At 40.5% G+C, this 15,835-nt stretch overlaps 1 protein-coding gene across 2 annotated transcripts; it reads right to left on the bottom strand.

Moving 5' to 3' along the window:
- Positions 1 to 5,869: 5,869 nt before the first annotated feature.
- Positions 5,870 to 15,322, bottom strand: alkbh3 (alkB homolog 3, alpha-ketoglutarate dependent dioxygenase). Of its 2 annotated transcripts, none has more exons than XM_021316398.2 (10): positions 15,206 to 15,322; positions 14,322 to 14,407; positions 14,057 to 14,163; positions 13,931 to 13,965; positions 13,715 to 13,762; positions 12,196 to 12,299; positions 9,855 to 9,943; positions 9,315 to 9,524; positions 8,769 to 8,887; positions 5,870 to 6,244 (listed from the first exon to the last, which is right to left on the bottom strand). In XM_021316398.2, exons 2-10 carry the CDS (start codon positions 14,395 to 14,397, stop codon positions 6,196 to 6,198), a joined length of 837 nt encoding a protein of 278 aa, XP_021172073.1. In that variant the 5' UTR covers positions 14,398 to 14,407; positions 15,206 to 15,322; the 3' UTR covers positions 5,870 to 6,195. The 2 variants fall into 2 exon arrangements, with proteins under 2 accessions (XP_021172073.1, XP_012717983.2); XM_012862529.3 differs by having other exon boundaries at positions 8,789 to 8,887.
- Positions 15,323 to 15,835: the final 513 nt, after the last annotated feature.

Here is a 15,835-nt window from a genome sequence, read left to right as displayed (position 1 = left end):
ATCTGTTTCTATGTTTTTCCCATGGCGATCATGTGTTGCGCTGTTACAGCCCACAATACAGCAACGGTTTACCATGGTTGAAATCAAGTTAAGGTGAAATTAATCAAATTAAAACACGGCTGAGAGAGGGAGTACAGTATGCGGTAGTAATAGGCAGTAGAGGCGGCGGAGGCAGTCAACATGGCAGCCGCGAAAGTAATAAGTCATAACGCCCAAGCCCTATTATTAATATATTCTTCTTATATGTTTTAAATACTTAACAGTTAATTACCTGTGACAAAGTGAGCACCGCAGACTCTGGCGTATTCCAGCTTAACACCGTCCAAATCGGACCTGGATATCCGTGTCAGCCATAGGTGACGGCGTTGTTCAGACAGCTGTTTTTTTTTCTCACACTGATTCACTATTACGGCTGGTAGGCGATAGAAAGAGCGTTGATCTCCACCTCCACGGGCCGTGCAACCAACCATTAAACACGTTTTCCCCATTGTTCACTTCCAATACTGCCTAAGGCGTCATACAACGCAGGTCAACGGTGCGAAACGACTGCCACCCAATATGGCGGACGCGCTGAGTAGTCACGTGAGCGTGACGTCAGCTGAAAACCCTCCATTGAAAACCTGCAGTTCCTATATTGTCCACGAGGGGCGCTGTGTTTTAATCAGCAGATGGTGGCACTGAGCTTCAGATGTGGAAAATAGATTTTAAATCATTTCTTAATTTTTATCTGTTTGATGTATTTTGTCATGCAGGACAGTGTTTTTAAGTTCCAAAAAATGTGAATAAATGTTTTTCAACATTGTACAATCACTGTGATCAGTTCTTATGCATAATGCACAAGTAAATGTTTAACTGAGTAAAAGTATTGTTGAAATTGCACAGTTTTCTTAAAAACGCTGAGGTTATTCATAATATATTGTGTAAAAGTGAAATTCATTTAATATAAAAATTAACAACAAGTCCACGTTTCTTAGTTCTATTTAATCTTGCAATGAGTTTACTCGTGTGGCCCTCTTGAGATCAGATTAAGCTCAATGCGACCCCTAAACCAAAATGAGTTTGACACCTCTGAAGGATTAGTTCAACAAAAGACAGTTTGTAATCTGTATTTAAAATAACGAACAAGTTCACTAATTTAAAGGAGAAATATAATGCCAAATCAACATTTTTAGCCCTTAAATACATTTTGTTATGTACTTGGAGACTCTAGATGTGCAGCAAATCTTAAAGTAGTTTGTCCAGGAGCTGCATAGATATCTTTATATTCGGCTTGGGTCATATTTCTCAACCCGTTTAGTTTACTGTTTTCTATTACATGCCAATTTCGTCACAGTATTTGCTTCGGTACTGCTGAACAAGGTCACGGACTTCCAGCTTACCAGACTCTGGAATCTGCCATTTTTTTTTCTGTCTGAGCGATATTGTAGTCCAAGCTGAAGGATGCTAACAGTACAAGTCGACAGTTAGATTTAAAGGGGTGGCAGCAAAACGAGTTGCTATCAGACACACATCAGAATGGGGGAAAAAGGAGAAATATGGGGGTAATTTAACAAGGAATTCAGACCAAATCCTTGCAGTTTCATTTTATTTAGACCACAACTGAATGATTTCAATGTGAAAAGGAAAAATTGAAAAGCATATGTCCCCTTTAACATATTGATCTATAGCTAAAAGGGGGTACAATTATGACAGTATGACTACCACAGTGGATCAGCATGTGGTGGCTGGGTGAAAATGCTCATTGCACATAGTATGTTGTGCACTACTATCCTCAGCACTGCAACTAGCAACTGGACATTGTCAACACTTAACAATGACTAAAAACAAGGACTAATATCTCTGTTTATTTTCCTTGGTCTCTGTTTTTTTTTTTTTTTTTTTTTTTTTTTTAAACACTAGGAAGTGTTTAAGTTTATTCAATTCAATTTTATTCATATAGCATCAATTCATGAAACATGTCATCAGTTACATGTGAAACCTTTCCTACTTTGCACCTTCTCTTATGAGCCGATGTGGCAAGTGAATTTCTCCAATGTGAGATCAATAAAACCTATCTTATCTCATCTCAAGGCACTTTACAAAGTCAAATTCAATCATATTATACAGATTGGGTCAGATTATACAGATTGGTAAAACATTTCCTATATAAGGGAACCAGTTGATTGCATCAAAGTCCTGACAAGCAGCATTCACTCCTTTTATTTTGTACACAATGTTCCAATCGACACACTTTAGATCCATGAACCAATGCGCTCTGCACAGTGTAGCACATTTAAACCGTGTACTGCCACAACAGAAGGATAGCCCGTTACATGGTCTACTCGTGTGGCCCCCTGCATTGTCCATGGCTTTGCAGCAATCCCTCATACTGAGCAAGCATGAAGTGACAGTGGGAAGAAAAACTCCCCATTAACGGGAAAGAAAACCTCCGGCAGAACCGGGCTCAGTATGAACGGTCATCTGCCTCGACAGACTGGGGTTAGAGAAGACAGAGCAGAGACACAACAAGAGAGACAAAAAAGCACAGAAGCACACATTGATCCAGTAATCTGTTCTACATTAGATGGTAATAGCGGGTGAGCCATCTTCTCTGGATGATGTCACAGTTAACAGAACGTCAGACCAGGTGTACCTACTATGAAGAAAAAAGAGAGAGAGCAAAAAGTTAAAAGCTGTAATGACGACAAGCAACGAAAACTGGAGAACAATAGAACTCTATAGAGTGATAAAAATAGACCCTGATGTCCTCCAGTAGCCTAAGCCTATAGCAGCAAAACTACAGAGATAGCTAAGGGTAACATGAGCCACTCTAACTATAAGCTTTGTCAAAAAGGAACGTTTTAAGATTAGTCTTAAAAGTAGACGGGGTGTCTGCCTCACGGACCAAAACTGGGAGTTGGTTCCACAGGAGAGGAGCCTGATAGCTAAAGGATCTGCCTCCCATTCTACTTTTAGAGACTCTAGGAACCACCAGCAGACCTGCAGTCTGAGAGCGAAGTGCTCTGTTAGGAACATACGGGGTAATTAGAGCTCTGATATATGATGGAGTTTGATTAATAAGGGCTTTATACGTTAGAAGAAGAATTTTAAATTCTATTCTTGATTTAACAGGAAACCAGTGAAGGGAAGCTAAAATTGGAGAAATATGATCCCTCTTGTTGATTTTCATCAGAACTCTTGCCGCAGCATTTTGGATCAGCTGAAGACTTTGAACTGCATTTTGTGGACTTCCTGATAGTAAAGAATTACAATAGTCCAGCCTTGAAGTAACAAATGCATGGACTAGTTTTTCAGCATCACTCCTGGACAGAATGTTTCTAATTTTGGCGATATCCCAGAGGTTTATGATACTTCTGGACAAGATTGTAAATCAGAACTTATGTTTGCACAAAACTGTATCAAAAAAGTGAAAAATCCTTTTATCTGTATTTTTTTTATTAACCCGTTCTGTTGAGTGTTAGACTCTGCAGCACCTCTGCCTGTAAAGGTCAGTGAAATGAAAATAAATTTCTTGGTTATCCACATGATTTTTCAGCAATCTTTCCTGCTGCTGTTAACACCAGCGCTGGCTGTTAAGCTGCGGGTATAAACCCTAGTTGAGCTGTATCGCAGTTTGCTCGTGACAGCTTTTCCTTTAATAGGTAGAGTTAAGAAGCTGTTTAAATGCGCTTCAGTTTCAAAACAACCTTCTCCACTTCCAGGAGCTGAGAGCAGTTACATCACACCTCAACCATAAACATGCCAGGAGATCGTTTTGTTGTGACGAAAAGTTCAGACCGTAGCAGTGCGCGTGCTGCAAGCGGCTATTTATAAACCGCACTGAGAGCCCAAGGCAACGACTGGACCCCTACCAGCAGCTTGAGCTCATATATCCAGGGCCCTAAAACCTGACTGGATAAACTTTGTATCTGCAGACCTTGATCTCGTCAAAAGGTTCAATGACGTTAGTTCTTGTTTACTGTCCAAAGTTGCAACAAATTGCAAAAACTGAAATTTCCATCTTTTTTTTTTAACTTGGCTATGGGACAGCTGTTACACTTAATGATAGTCCATCATGGATGCTCCCTACAGTAACCTCTGGGTCATCTGATACGCTTCAGTGATTTCTCAACTATTTCTTCCCCTACTTTTGGAGAACATAAACACAGCCGATTGTTAATCAAACCAACTAAATCTTACTTCTTCCTTTTATTTCACTTCTGGCTCCTATTTCATGCATTTAATTAACGTTTTATGTAAAAAAAAATAATAATAATTACATTCTCTGGTTTGCTGTTGTATTTAATGGCAGCAAGCTTTCTTCCATTATGTTACAGTCAAACAAGTTCTACTAAAATAATTTAATTACATTAATTTTCAAACACTTTTTGTTGTCATTGTACTTTTTAAACATCTGGTCCCCAAAATGTGCAAAAACTCCTTTAATTTATCAATATCAATTTTATCTGTAAAAAGGGATTTCTGATATGAGCATAGTAAAGAGGGAAAACAAGCTCATTTACCAAGGTTATAGGTTTTGATTGAGATTGCATAGTTTCTCCACTCCCAGGGGTCGGGATGTCGGGGCATGTTTTATGTTCGCTGTATTTTGAAAACAGTGCATTCAGATTTCAGCCTATTTACATGACAAACTTCTTTTTTTAATCCCTAACCTTATGGGTTCTTCTAAGCAGAGTTTTGATCACTCAGGCAAAACATCGCCAGCTTGGTTTCAATTTGTATTTTATGTACATACATTGTTAGCTGTTTTAAAGATTTAAAGGTGTTATATAAAAACATCAGAACTCAAAGTTTTGTTTATTTGTGGTTTTGATTTCTTCCAATCTCTCGAAAAATCCACTTAAGTACCATTTTTCTTTTAGCTTTCAAACCCCACTGACCTTTGCTGCTTTTTCATCCATCTGTCCCATCACTGTGGACGAGCATTTTAAAAATATTTTCTTCTGAGTTAATCTTTCAGATCAGTTACACCCGCAAAAGACGGATTAGGAAAGAGGCTTCTAAGAACGTGATCTTCGTTATTAGCAAAAATTAAAAAAGAATGGAACACTGGATCAGCTCTACACCCTCAGCAGGATTCTGGAGGGGGCATGGGAGTTTGCCCAACCAGTCTACATGTGTTTTGTAGATCTGGAGAAGGCATTCGTGTCCCCCGGGGGATCCTGTGGGGGGTACTCCAGGAGTATGGAGTACCGGACCCTTTAATAAGGGCTGTCAGGTCTCTGTACGACCGGTGTCAGAGTCTGGTCCGCATTGCCGGCAGTAAGTCGGACTCGTTTCCGGTGAGAGTTGGACTCCGCCAAGGTTGCCCTTTGTCACCGATTCTGTTCATAACTTTTATGGACAGAATTTGTAGGCGCAGCCAAGGTGTTGAGGGGATCCGTTTTGGTGGCCTTAGGATTGTGTATCTGCTATTCACGGATAGCCAGTTGAGGTGGCTCAGGCATCTGGTCAGGATGCCTCCTGGACGCCTCCCTGGTGAGGTGTTCCGGGCACGTCCCACCAGGAGGAGACCCAGGGGAAGACCCAGGACACGCTGGAGGGACTATGTCCCCCGGCTGGCCTGGGTCTCTCCCCGGCCACTTGGGCCGGGGAGAGGGACGTCTGGGCCTCCCTACTGAAGCTGCTACCCCCGCGACCCGACCCCAGATAAGCGGAAGAAGACGGGTGGATGGATAAGTCTGTGGAGATAAAGTCATACTTTTGCATTAACATCACAGTTAATGCTGTGGTATTTTTCAGCACGGCTAGATCTGGACTAGAAATACTTGCAGAATACAGAAAAGATAAGGCAGAATGCAAAAGAAATTAACAGATTAATCATGTTTCAGGGCGTAAATCAAAACCGAGAAATAAACTAAGTGGTTGAAACAGTTTTATCAGACAATTTTTATTTATTTTTCTACTACAGAAAACTACAGATGAAAACTTGAATTTTCAAAAAACTAGAAATTTTATTTAAGGCTTTGCACATTTGTCAAGAAAATCTGAGAAAAACAAACTTATACAAACTAAGGAGGACTGCATAAAGTCTTACAGCCCCAGTGCTTTTCCTTCTGCTCAACCCACTGGTGAAATTTCCTTTAGCAGCCTTGAGTATCTGACCCGAAGGGGGAATCTACATTTGCTTTGCTGCAAATCTCATCTTTGTTCCTGCTCGGCGGCCCTCCGGCTCTGGATGGATGGTCCTGAAGGTTAAGTTGATGCGGGGGCCCCTGTCATGGTACTCCTTTGCCACTTGATGCTGGTGAAGATAAAGAGACTAATCAGCGAAGTACCTCAAACGCTTGTATAACATGTAGAGTTTTCTCCAAACCCAGAAGGCTTAGCAGTCTGATAAAGTATCAGGAACATGGGCAGCTATCTGCGAATGTGCAACACTTATAAATTGGCCAACATTTCCAAATTCAACATTGTTCCATGAAACTAAAAAGAATAAAACCAAGAAAACGTCAGTATTTTAGCGTCCTGGTATCGATTAAAGTCAACGCTGCTTGGCCAGTTTAATGAAATATCTCAGTCGGGTACAAATTTAGCCCCTGAGGTTAACTTTGGCTTCTTTTTGTACAACAAAAGTCAAATATGAAACAACCAGGACTAGGAGTGAAATTAACAGTTCCTATCAACACTTAGCTCTCAGCTGTACCAACCTGACTGAACAAACAACATTAGAAAATATAGTTTCTTTTCAAAGAGCTTTGTGAGCAACAAGGATCCTGTTTTCTGAGTTTTCTACTGGACGTCCAATGGCTGTGACACCTTAAGGTTTATTCACCCTTATATAACATACTACCCTTAGCATAAATTAGCTTCTTTATATTTGGACCTTTTGAATTGATGATTGATTGTGTTTGTGGATTTTTGCGTCTTCTACCCTCAAACACCCACCCACTCACTCCACTTGTCCTGTAGACGCTTAATCAGATCAGTTTGTGAGGCAGAAAGCACAATTTATTCTGTTTTAGAACCAACCCCTTTAAGCAGAACAGACTGGTTTGCTTAGATATTAGACACCTCTGATCCTTCCCTCCTGAGCCAGGTGCTTTGTTAGGGGGGCTTTGACTGCAAGAAGACAGCAGATTAATGATTCAGCTGATCTTCTTACTCTGAACTTGTCCTAAAGCAGCAATGAAACCTTTGTTGGGTTAGTGAGAGAGATGTCAACATAAAGCATCCTGACCTTATCTTATTTTCTGTTAGTGCTCAAACCTTTTTCTCTGGCTCCTTCCACGTGTTTTATTCACTTGCTCTTTAGTTTGCCAACTTAGTACAGCACTAATTCTCTTTAATGTGATGGAAAAAAAAAATACATGTAGTACTTTTAGTGTTTGTAGATTTTCTGTTGTACACTTGTGCTAAAAATATTAAAAGCAGGAATTTATTTATCGGCATTTTTACAGGCAAAGCTATTTGGAGTCCCTCACGGCGCTATTTGTGAACCTCTCACTGTGCATCAAAAATGTTGTTTATGAGATTTGGACACTTTTTTCAGTGGACAGATTAGACAAATTACAATTTTAACATGCACATTTTCACTGTTTTTTTTTTCATTATGTTTTTCATCTCACACCTCCAACTACTTCATTTTCTGGGCTTTCAGTGACTTAGACTTTATATAATAATTGAAAAATATTATCCATTAGTGGTTATATTATCATGATTACATGATAATGAACAAATGTGCTCCTGCAAATCAAATGATTTTAGCCATGTACCATATAACCAAAATAATGTTATATCCGAGTGCTTTTTTCCACACTTGATGGAGCATCTGTTTGTACAAAATTCAGACTCACTTCAGTTTTTGGATGCCTTATTTTGCTATAGAGCAGGTCAAGCTTCCTGTGCCATTTTAACACACAATGAACTAAACCAGTCTTCAATGAGGTGATATGATGAAGGCAACTTGTTTTTTATAACAAAATTGTAATTTTACTCAAGGGAAAATACACTGCTGTGTCACACGCTCAATTCATCACATACTCAAAGTTTCTCCACTAATTTAAACAAGAAGTTGTCAGAGTCTAAAATAAATTACCCATATTAAAAGGTGAGGTTCTCCTAAACTCCCCAGGACCCCCTCATCTGTCCTGGCTGCCTGTCTGGCAAATCAACAAGCTTCTCGTTCCAATACGGGCCTGGCGGCACTCAGAAAAAAGCACCTGTAACTCATGACTCATGAAATCCAACCTCAGGCTTTGGCGACTCACTGTGATCAGCAACAGCACATAAATGTATGATTTTGTATTTTTGCACAACTAATTTTCCCTTTTGAACTATATCTGTAACATCTGGTTCCATGGAAGGATTAATAAAAACAAACTTATTTCAAAATAAGATAACTATAACTAGAACTATTATGTGTCGTTTAGCAGTACATTTGCATTACCGCTGTTCTGAAAAGTCCTCTTTGACAATGGGCTAGCATCCTTTTAGAGCAATATTTGTGATTGTGGGATTGCATTCGAAACAAATGTAATCCTAAAAAGGCTGAGGCTTTAAATACAAGCTACAGCCACTTTTATTGTTTTAGCATGGCAAAAGCATGGTTTTATATTGTGGCAAACCCTTACCCATCCCTACTGGACAGACATATTTGTCTTAATTCTGCAGAAAGCCGCCCAGTTTAAGGTGACGTGGGACAGTCTGTGTATTCACTGTAAAAGATGAAAAACTCCCCCTGATCTGTATGCAGATACCTGCCAGGCGCTTGCCTGCTTGTTATTTCACTGAAAGCGACAAACATTGAACGCATATCAATTTTTTACGGTAACTTGATGAACCATGCCTGCCAGTCATCCTGCGTGGCTCCCTCCATCAGCAGAAGAGTCCCATGGCTGAGAGGAATCCGAACTCGCTCCACATATGTGTAGTCACCATTGTCCTCCTGACATTTTAGAAGAGCAATACGAAACATGGACCAAGAGTTAGAAACTAAAACCTTTACACTGCAGTTGGTAAAGGCAGCTCTTTATTTAGATCACGAGTAGCTGCCAAAACATCTCATCTATGATCTGCTGAATCTCGTCTTCATGGGAGTGCAGAATGTAACAAATGTTTCCATTACCATTAGCTAACTTTGCAGTTTCCCTAAATGTGCAACAAACTATGGTATGGATTCACAAACCAGACTGAAGGTTGAAAAGCAAACAAGTATGTAACAAATTTAGCACAATATTGTTGGGAAACTCAAAAAACTGATTTAGTGCCAACAAAGTGGTCGTAAAAGTGGGCAGAAAGCCTTAATTTAAGCTTAAAAACAGGCAAAAATTGATCCTCGAGGACGGGCGAACCCGTTTTCATCCTCAGCTCACCGCTGCGGGCTGCTTGCGAAGGCTGAACACTCTGGTGTCACCCAGGCTGAGCGACGCAATGGTCGGTCTGGGACCCAGGGAGGCCTCGTCGTCGCTGTGCCAGCCGATGCTGTCGTGTCCGTCTCGATACAAGTTGCACAGCAGCGAGTTAAAGGTGCATCCGCTCGCCCGCTCCACTGCATCTCTGAGGGTTACCAGCAGCGGGTGCCACTACGGGGCAAAGGTGCCAATTATGAAAATAAATCCAACTTACACAAATATTCAGTAAAAAAAAACACACCAGGGTAAAATAAATGAAATAGGCTGTGAGACTATGCAAGCACTCCGTTGCAAAAGTATTCATACCCATTGAACCCCCCCCCACCCCACCCCACCCCACTATGCCTCAAAAACTTCATTAATATTTTATGCAATTTACAATAGATCAACACGGAGCAGAACAAACTAGCAATTGGAAGGAAAACACATCCATTCAGCCCCCTTTAATCTGAGACGTCTAAATAAAATCCAGTGCAAGCGACGGCCTTCAGACGGAGGTACCTGAGTGTTGGCTGCCATAGTGGAGCGAGCGTACGTATACGGCAACTCTCCATACCAGCAGGTCAGCCTGGGCTCCTCATACGCCTCACCTTGACAGAAACAGCAAACACAACCAAAAATGATCACATTTCTAATAAGCATGAGCAGGATGCGACAACGTGAGAGATAAAAACCTTCACCTGAACAACATAATGACGTTGGACTTTTCCAAACACAAACGTTAAAGATGCTGGGAGTGTCACAATCCCTGACACTCCCAGCAAATGACTGAGTTTATTTCTCTTCACAGTGAACAGCTGCTGCAGCAAGTTTGACTTCAAACTAAAAGCCAACAGCCGTTGACGTCTTCACGCAACATCACTAAATTAACAGCAAACCTTTTTGGGTAGGATAAAACACAGAGAAACAGGTCATAAACTGTTTTTCTTCCAGCAATCGCTTTTTTTTTTGGCCAGCAAAGTCTATTTCCAGCCAGAGGCAGAGTGAACGTCTCGGCCTAAATCGACTCTTTTTCGGCTGTTGCTTTTGGGCCTGCGAGCATCCCCCCCTGAGAAACAATTCGCTGCCGTTCTGCTTATTTTGGCCGACCCTCTGGTGCAGAAACCCAGGCGGGACCAAAGCAAACTGCTCGACCAGGCATCGCTTCTGCTGGGGCCGATTTACGTCAGGGCCGGCGGCGAAGGCATTTCTAAACATGTGGAGCCCTTTCTGAAGCTTTTATTACCGCCATAAAAAGTTTAGAACGGAGGGAAAGAAGTTCAAATCTGTACAACGCTTAATTTAGACTCCTGAGACCAAGTGGAGAGGAAAAAATGAATGAGCGCATTAAAAGGGCTCTAGACATACTGAAGTTAAACCAGCTTCCCACATCTTCCCTCGGCTGTTCCTTCAACCAAACACCAGACGGACTTTGTTGACAAACTCCAGCAAGTGAAAGAAGATCACAAAACTGCTCTGTGTGGTCTGGGTTTGGAAATGGTCACCCCCCCCCCCACCCCTCCTCGGTTTACATAATGCTGTCCGTCTGCTGTGGAGCTGTCGCAGAATTGCACAGAAGATGGATGAGAGCCAGCTGGCAGAAAAGGCAGACCGTGGCTTCATCTCGACTCGTTCTCCTCATATAGGGTGAGTAGTTTATGTTTTTGTTTTTTTTATTATCTAACTGACAATGGTTCCTGTTCTGGTACAGTGCTTTTTGAACTTTTTTTTTCACATTTTGTCAAGCTACACCCACAAACCTCTATTTATCCTTTAGGAGGTTATGTGATTGTGGGGGTGTACTAGTGTTCAGCCCCCTTTACTGGGAGAGCCCTGAAGGAAATCCAGCCTAAAGAAGTCACCAAATCAATAAATAGACATGAATAAGAAACACACCAGCCAACCCAAAAAAAAAAAAAAGAAGAAACACACCAGCCAGGTCAGGGTGGCGCAGAGGTTTAAAGCAGGCCTCGGTTGTAAAACTATATTCCAGGATTTCAACATCTCATAAAGCATTGGTCAAGCCATCATCGCACGGCACAGCTGCAAACCAGGGAGGGGCGAGTATCGTCCCGTTTATTGTGTGACTGCAACTTCATGCAGTTCCAGCCCCACAAGCCTTTAAAGAGTTTTTAAACACTTTTTACCCTAACTTTCATCGGTGCATAATATCGTGAGAAGCGTTTAAGGGTTGCAGCTGGAGTGGGGGCAGAGAGAGCCGTGACTTGTCGCACATCTTGTTTTGGTCTACAGCCAGTGTTCAACCACCAGCCTAGTGCTGAAATTTCACATATTGCTCCTTTAAGCAAATGAGACCATGACATTATAGGCGGCAGGAGCCGACACTGGAATTCGCCCTGAGCACGCCATCGCCATAGAGAGATGTGGCGGCGGCAGCCTCATGATATGGGGATGCTATTCTTCTGAAGGGATAGGGATGTCAGTGAGAGTGGGTGACAGGATGGATTGAGTTAAATTAAATTAAGAGCCCAATCCTAGCAGAACACCTGTCAGAGGCTGCCCAAGATTTAAAACTAGGTGTGCTTCTTCCCTTTCACACTTAGGCACCGCTTTGTGTTGGTCTAGCACATAAAAGTCCAACTAAAGACGCAGAGGTTTGTAGTTTTACCTTGACAAAAGTATGAGAGGGTTATGAATACTGGCAGAAATCTGACAACTTAATTTCTTACTTCTATTAGATCTGATAAACATCCGTGTAAACAAAGGTTCATTAGTAGAGCGAGAACTAAAAGAAACCTGAACCCCAAAAGAAAAAGGCCAGTAAAACTATCCAGGCTTATGAAGCCCGCACGTATCTGCCCCGCTTTGCCCAGCAGTTATTGTTGGAGTTGCTGGTACCAACCCAGTCGGTAGTTAGTCTTCTGGGACCAGGGCAGCTCTGCCAGCAGCTTACTGAACATCCAGTCAGCCTCCTCTGGCGTGAGAAACCCGGGCCGCAGCCGCAATCTAAACGGATTTATAAAAAAAGAGAGAAAAAAAAGACAAAACACAATACCTTAAGAAAACTAATAAAGATGTTCCAAGTTTTAAGCTTTATTTTTCTATTGTAACAAAACCGAAGCTTTAAAACAAATGCAATGTGCTCAGTGCTGAACCCAAAAAAGGTAAGCAGTGCAGAAACTGTCGTGTAGATGTGTATGAAGCTCAGGTAACGATTGTGGGAAAAAGTCAAAAACTGACAAGTTATGAAACCAACAGAATCTCTGGTCCAAGTCCAGACAGCTATAGATCTTATCTCCCCATTTCTGTTTTGGTTATCAACCTTCGTAGTTTGCAAAACAACTTTAATCCTCAAATATTTGTAATTAGAGGCCGATAAGATTTCTGCGTCTTCTGCGTTTTGTCACCGCCAACAGGTGATTTATTGCTGCGTGTTATACATCACAAGGTTCTGATTTTTCACCTTTGTCCTTTCATTTCTATGAAACTTATTAATGAATCTAAATGTTCAAATCTACATTTTGTGTAAACAGGTATAATCTGAAACCAGAAAAATATATAGAATTTTATTTTCCAAAATATTAACTGTATATTAACTTGTAAGAAACAAAGACAGCCAGAGATAATCTGATATTTCCTCTGCAGTGGATCATAATAATCCATTCAAAGTCGACACAGTGAGCAAAGAGCGAGGATGTAGCCTCACCTGGACACAGGTGACCTTTGATCCTTCTGATTTTGTTTTCTCACAAATTCTTAAAAAAAACCTTCTCATGCACCACTCTACTGAGGCTTATGATCTAAACGAACAATCGCAACGTTTTTCGTTATTGACCTTTGATGCTATTTAATTTCGTTGTTTATTTGTCATCATATTAACATATAAAACACGGGTCACTGACAGACTGGGCTGCACACTGGCACAGTTGGTAGCACTGTGTGTCATGCAGCAAGAAGGTCCTGGGTTCAAATCTGAATGGAGATTGCATGTTCTCCCTGTGCATACGTGGGCTCTCTCCAGGTACTCCGCCTTCCCCCCACAGGCCAAAAACATGAATGTTAGGTTCATTTTTCTCTACAAATTGCTCTTCAGTGTGTGTTTGCATGGTTGTCTGTCCTGTGTGTCTCTATGTTGCTCTGTGATGGACTGGCTTCCTGTCCTGGGTGTACCTCACCTCTATCCCAATGACTGCTGGAGGTAAGCACTAAATATGAAAGGTAATCAGTGACCTATAGTTTGAGTGATGCTGCCATCTAGTGGGCTTAAATATTCACTGCAGATTTGTGTCATCTTCAACAAGTATGGTGGTATACCTTTATATTGTTCATATTTATGTTTGTTCTCCTTTTTCAATTTATTTTGTGTCTTCATCCACAAATCCACCTGAGAGACATTTTCTTTTTCACTAAACTTTACTCACCGAGATACCCCAGATGGCCCAGGACTTATTTCATAATCACCCAAATGTCTGTTGAGAGAGGATTTATGCATTTGTTCATCTTTGATAAAAAAATTATTGAAATCTTACAAACATTTTCTACCAAAACATATAATGAAGTACTAGTAAAGTATGTAATAAAGGTCAAACACATGCTTTAAATCCAAAGTCTTAAAAACTGAGCATAGTTTAACTTACTCTATTACCCTCTCAGGAGGTACTTCCCTTAATGGCTGCAGGGATTGAAATGATGAAGGTTTAGTAACATCCTAAAATGCATTTTAAATCCACATATAGTTTTAAATGAAATAATTTGTGGTTTACCTTGGTGGGCTGGTGAAACTCAAATGTTTTAGATGTTTTCTGGTTTCCCAATCCCCACGTACCGGAGGCGGCTCCAGCATTTTTGGGCTGATTGTTTAGGACGGCCACTGTTGAGGGACAGACAGAAGAAAAAAAAAAACACAAAAACATTGGATTATGAACAGTTAAATAACTAGAGAAAGCAAAATTGTTAGTCTCCAAGAAATAAAATGTTAACCGTCAAAAATGCCCTTTTTCATATTATAAAAGGACGCCTTAACGTTACCTGTCTGACTGGAGGGTTTTGGCAGTTGTTTGGCCCAGGAACCCTGGACTCTTGCCCGCTGACGCTTATCTGACATCCCATCCGATCTGCAATTAGACAGAAAAACATTTAAAAAATGACTAGCATGTAGGGGAATTCACACTAAAGCAATACATCACTGCCGTGAGCGGGTTACTGTGAGGATCTGACAATCCATCAAATGATTTGATTTGAAAACACCATTCTGTGATGTATTTTATTTAACAGAAAAATATACGGCAAGTAGAAAATCCCCACAGGGTACTGCAATATAGACATCCTCTGTGGGATATGACAAAATAGAAAGCTTCTTTAAAAAGCCTATAAATAGCGCTTTGTGCATAATTGGGTAGACGGCATCCTAAAAGGTAATCTAGAATCAGGCTGATCTGCTGGCTTTAGTAAAACCTATGGAGGACGAGGGACTTTGAACAGATTTCCATACAGATTCTAAAGTGTTTGAGTTGGAAGCAGGTCAGCCTTATGAATCTGTTTATATTCTGGTTAACGACAACATATTTGAACAAATAGAAACACTGAGCATGACATGTTCTGTAGATAAACAAGATCTAAATTAGTTTGATGTTCCAGAAACTTCTGGCACGTAGCTTTAAGTCCGTCATGTAACAGCACTCGCTACTAAAACCTTTAGAAGCTTTTAAAACTGACAAAACAATGTGTTGCAAAATAATATGTCCACAATAAAATGACCAGCTTTCAGTCAGACTGTTCGCAGAAATGGACCCAGAAAGACTCAGTCTAGCATGCAGGCCTGAAAAGAAAGCAGCCGAGATGCTTAAAGCTGCGTAAATATTAATATAACAATAATAATATTAATACCGAAACAAAAACCTTCACAGACTCACCTAGACCGCAGCTAAGAGGCCACAGCAAAGCTAAGGCAAGACAGACTAGCAAACAAATCGATGCTTGGCAGCCATTGCTGCTGTGTTACAGAAAAATAGGCCCCACTACAAACTATCAAGCGCAAACGAGGTTCCTGTGTGATAAATCAAATCTGTGTTGTATACGTGTTCTGTACCCCAAAATATCCTCATACTAAACTTAACATACACTTTACATTTTAATACGGTATTTAAAGTACTTTATATTATTTACAGGTATTAGATTTGTTTGTTTCACGAGTCAGAAGCATGACCCTTCAACCCCCCTCCATGGCAATCTGACTGTTCAGACTATATATATATATATATATATATATATATATATATATATATATATATATATATATATACATACGTATATATATATATATATATATATATATATATATATATATATATATACATACGTATATATGTCATTTAGCCAACACACAGTTTTGAAACTGATTTACATTTTATTACATGTCTCATTAAATTCAGGGAATCTGTGAAAAGAAGTTTTGCTTTTATGTGATGCAAAAAACACAAAGTTCCTTCTTTCATACTGTGCTGCACCAAGCTCTGACGAATGTATGTTTCAGTTAAGTCTTC

This window comes from Fundulus heteroclitus, chromosome 2 (assembly GCF_011125445.2).
Source record: "Fundulus heteroclitus isolate FHET01 chromosome 2, MU-UCD_Fhet_4.1, whole genome shotgun sequence".
NCBI lineage: Eukaryota > Metazoa > Chordata > Actinopteri > Cyprinodontiformes > Fundulidae > Fundulus > Fundulus heteroclitus.
Note: the sequence above shows the minus strand (reverse complement) of the source record. Positions and strands in the feature narration are given on the sequence as shown.

Excerpts from the sequence above, each read along its gene's own strand:
- alkbh3 (XM_012862529.3), bottom strand. The coding sequence starts at position 14,397 with ATGTCAGATAAGCGTCAGCGGGCAAGAGTCCAGGGTTCCTGGGCCAAA. Across the intron at positions 13,763-13,930 it reads CCTCCTGAGAGGGTAATAGA|ACATTTGGGTGATTATGAAA; the intron begins GTAAGTTAAACT and ends CTCTCTCAACAG. Across the intron at positions 9,525-9,854 it reads CTATGGCAGCCAACACTCAG|TGGCACCCGCTGCTGGTAAC; the intron begins GTACCTCCGTCT and ends TTTGCCCCGTAG.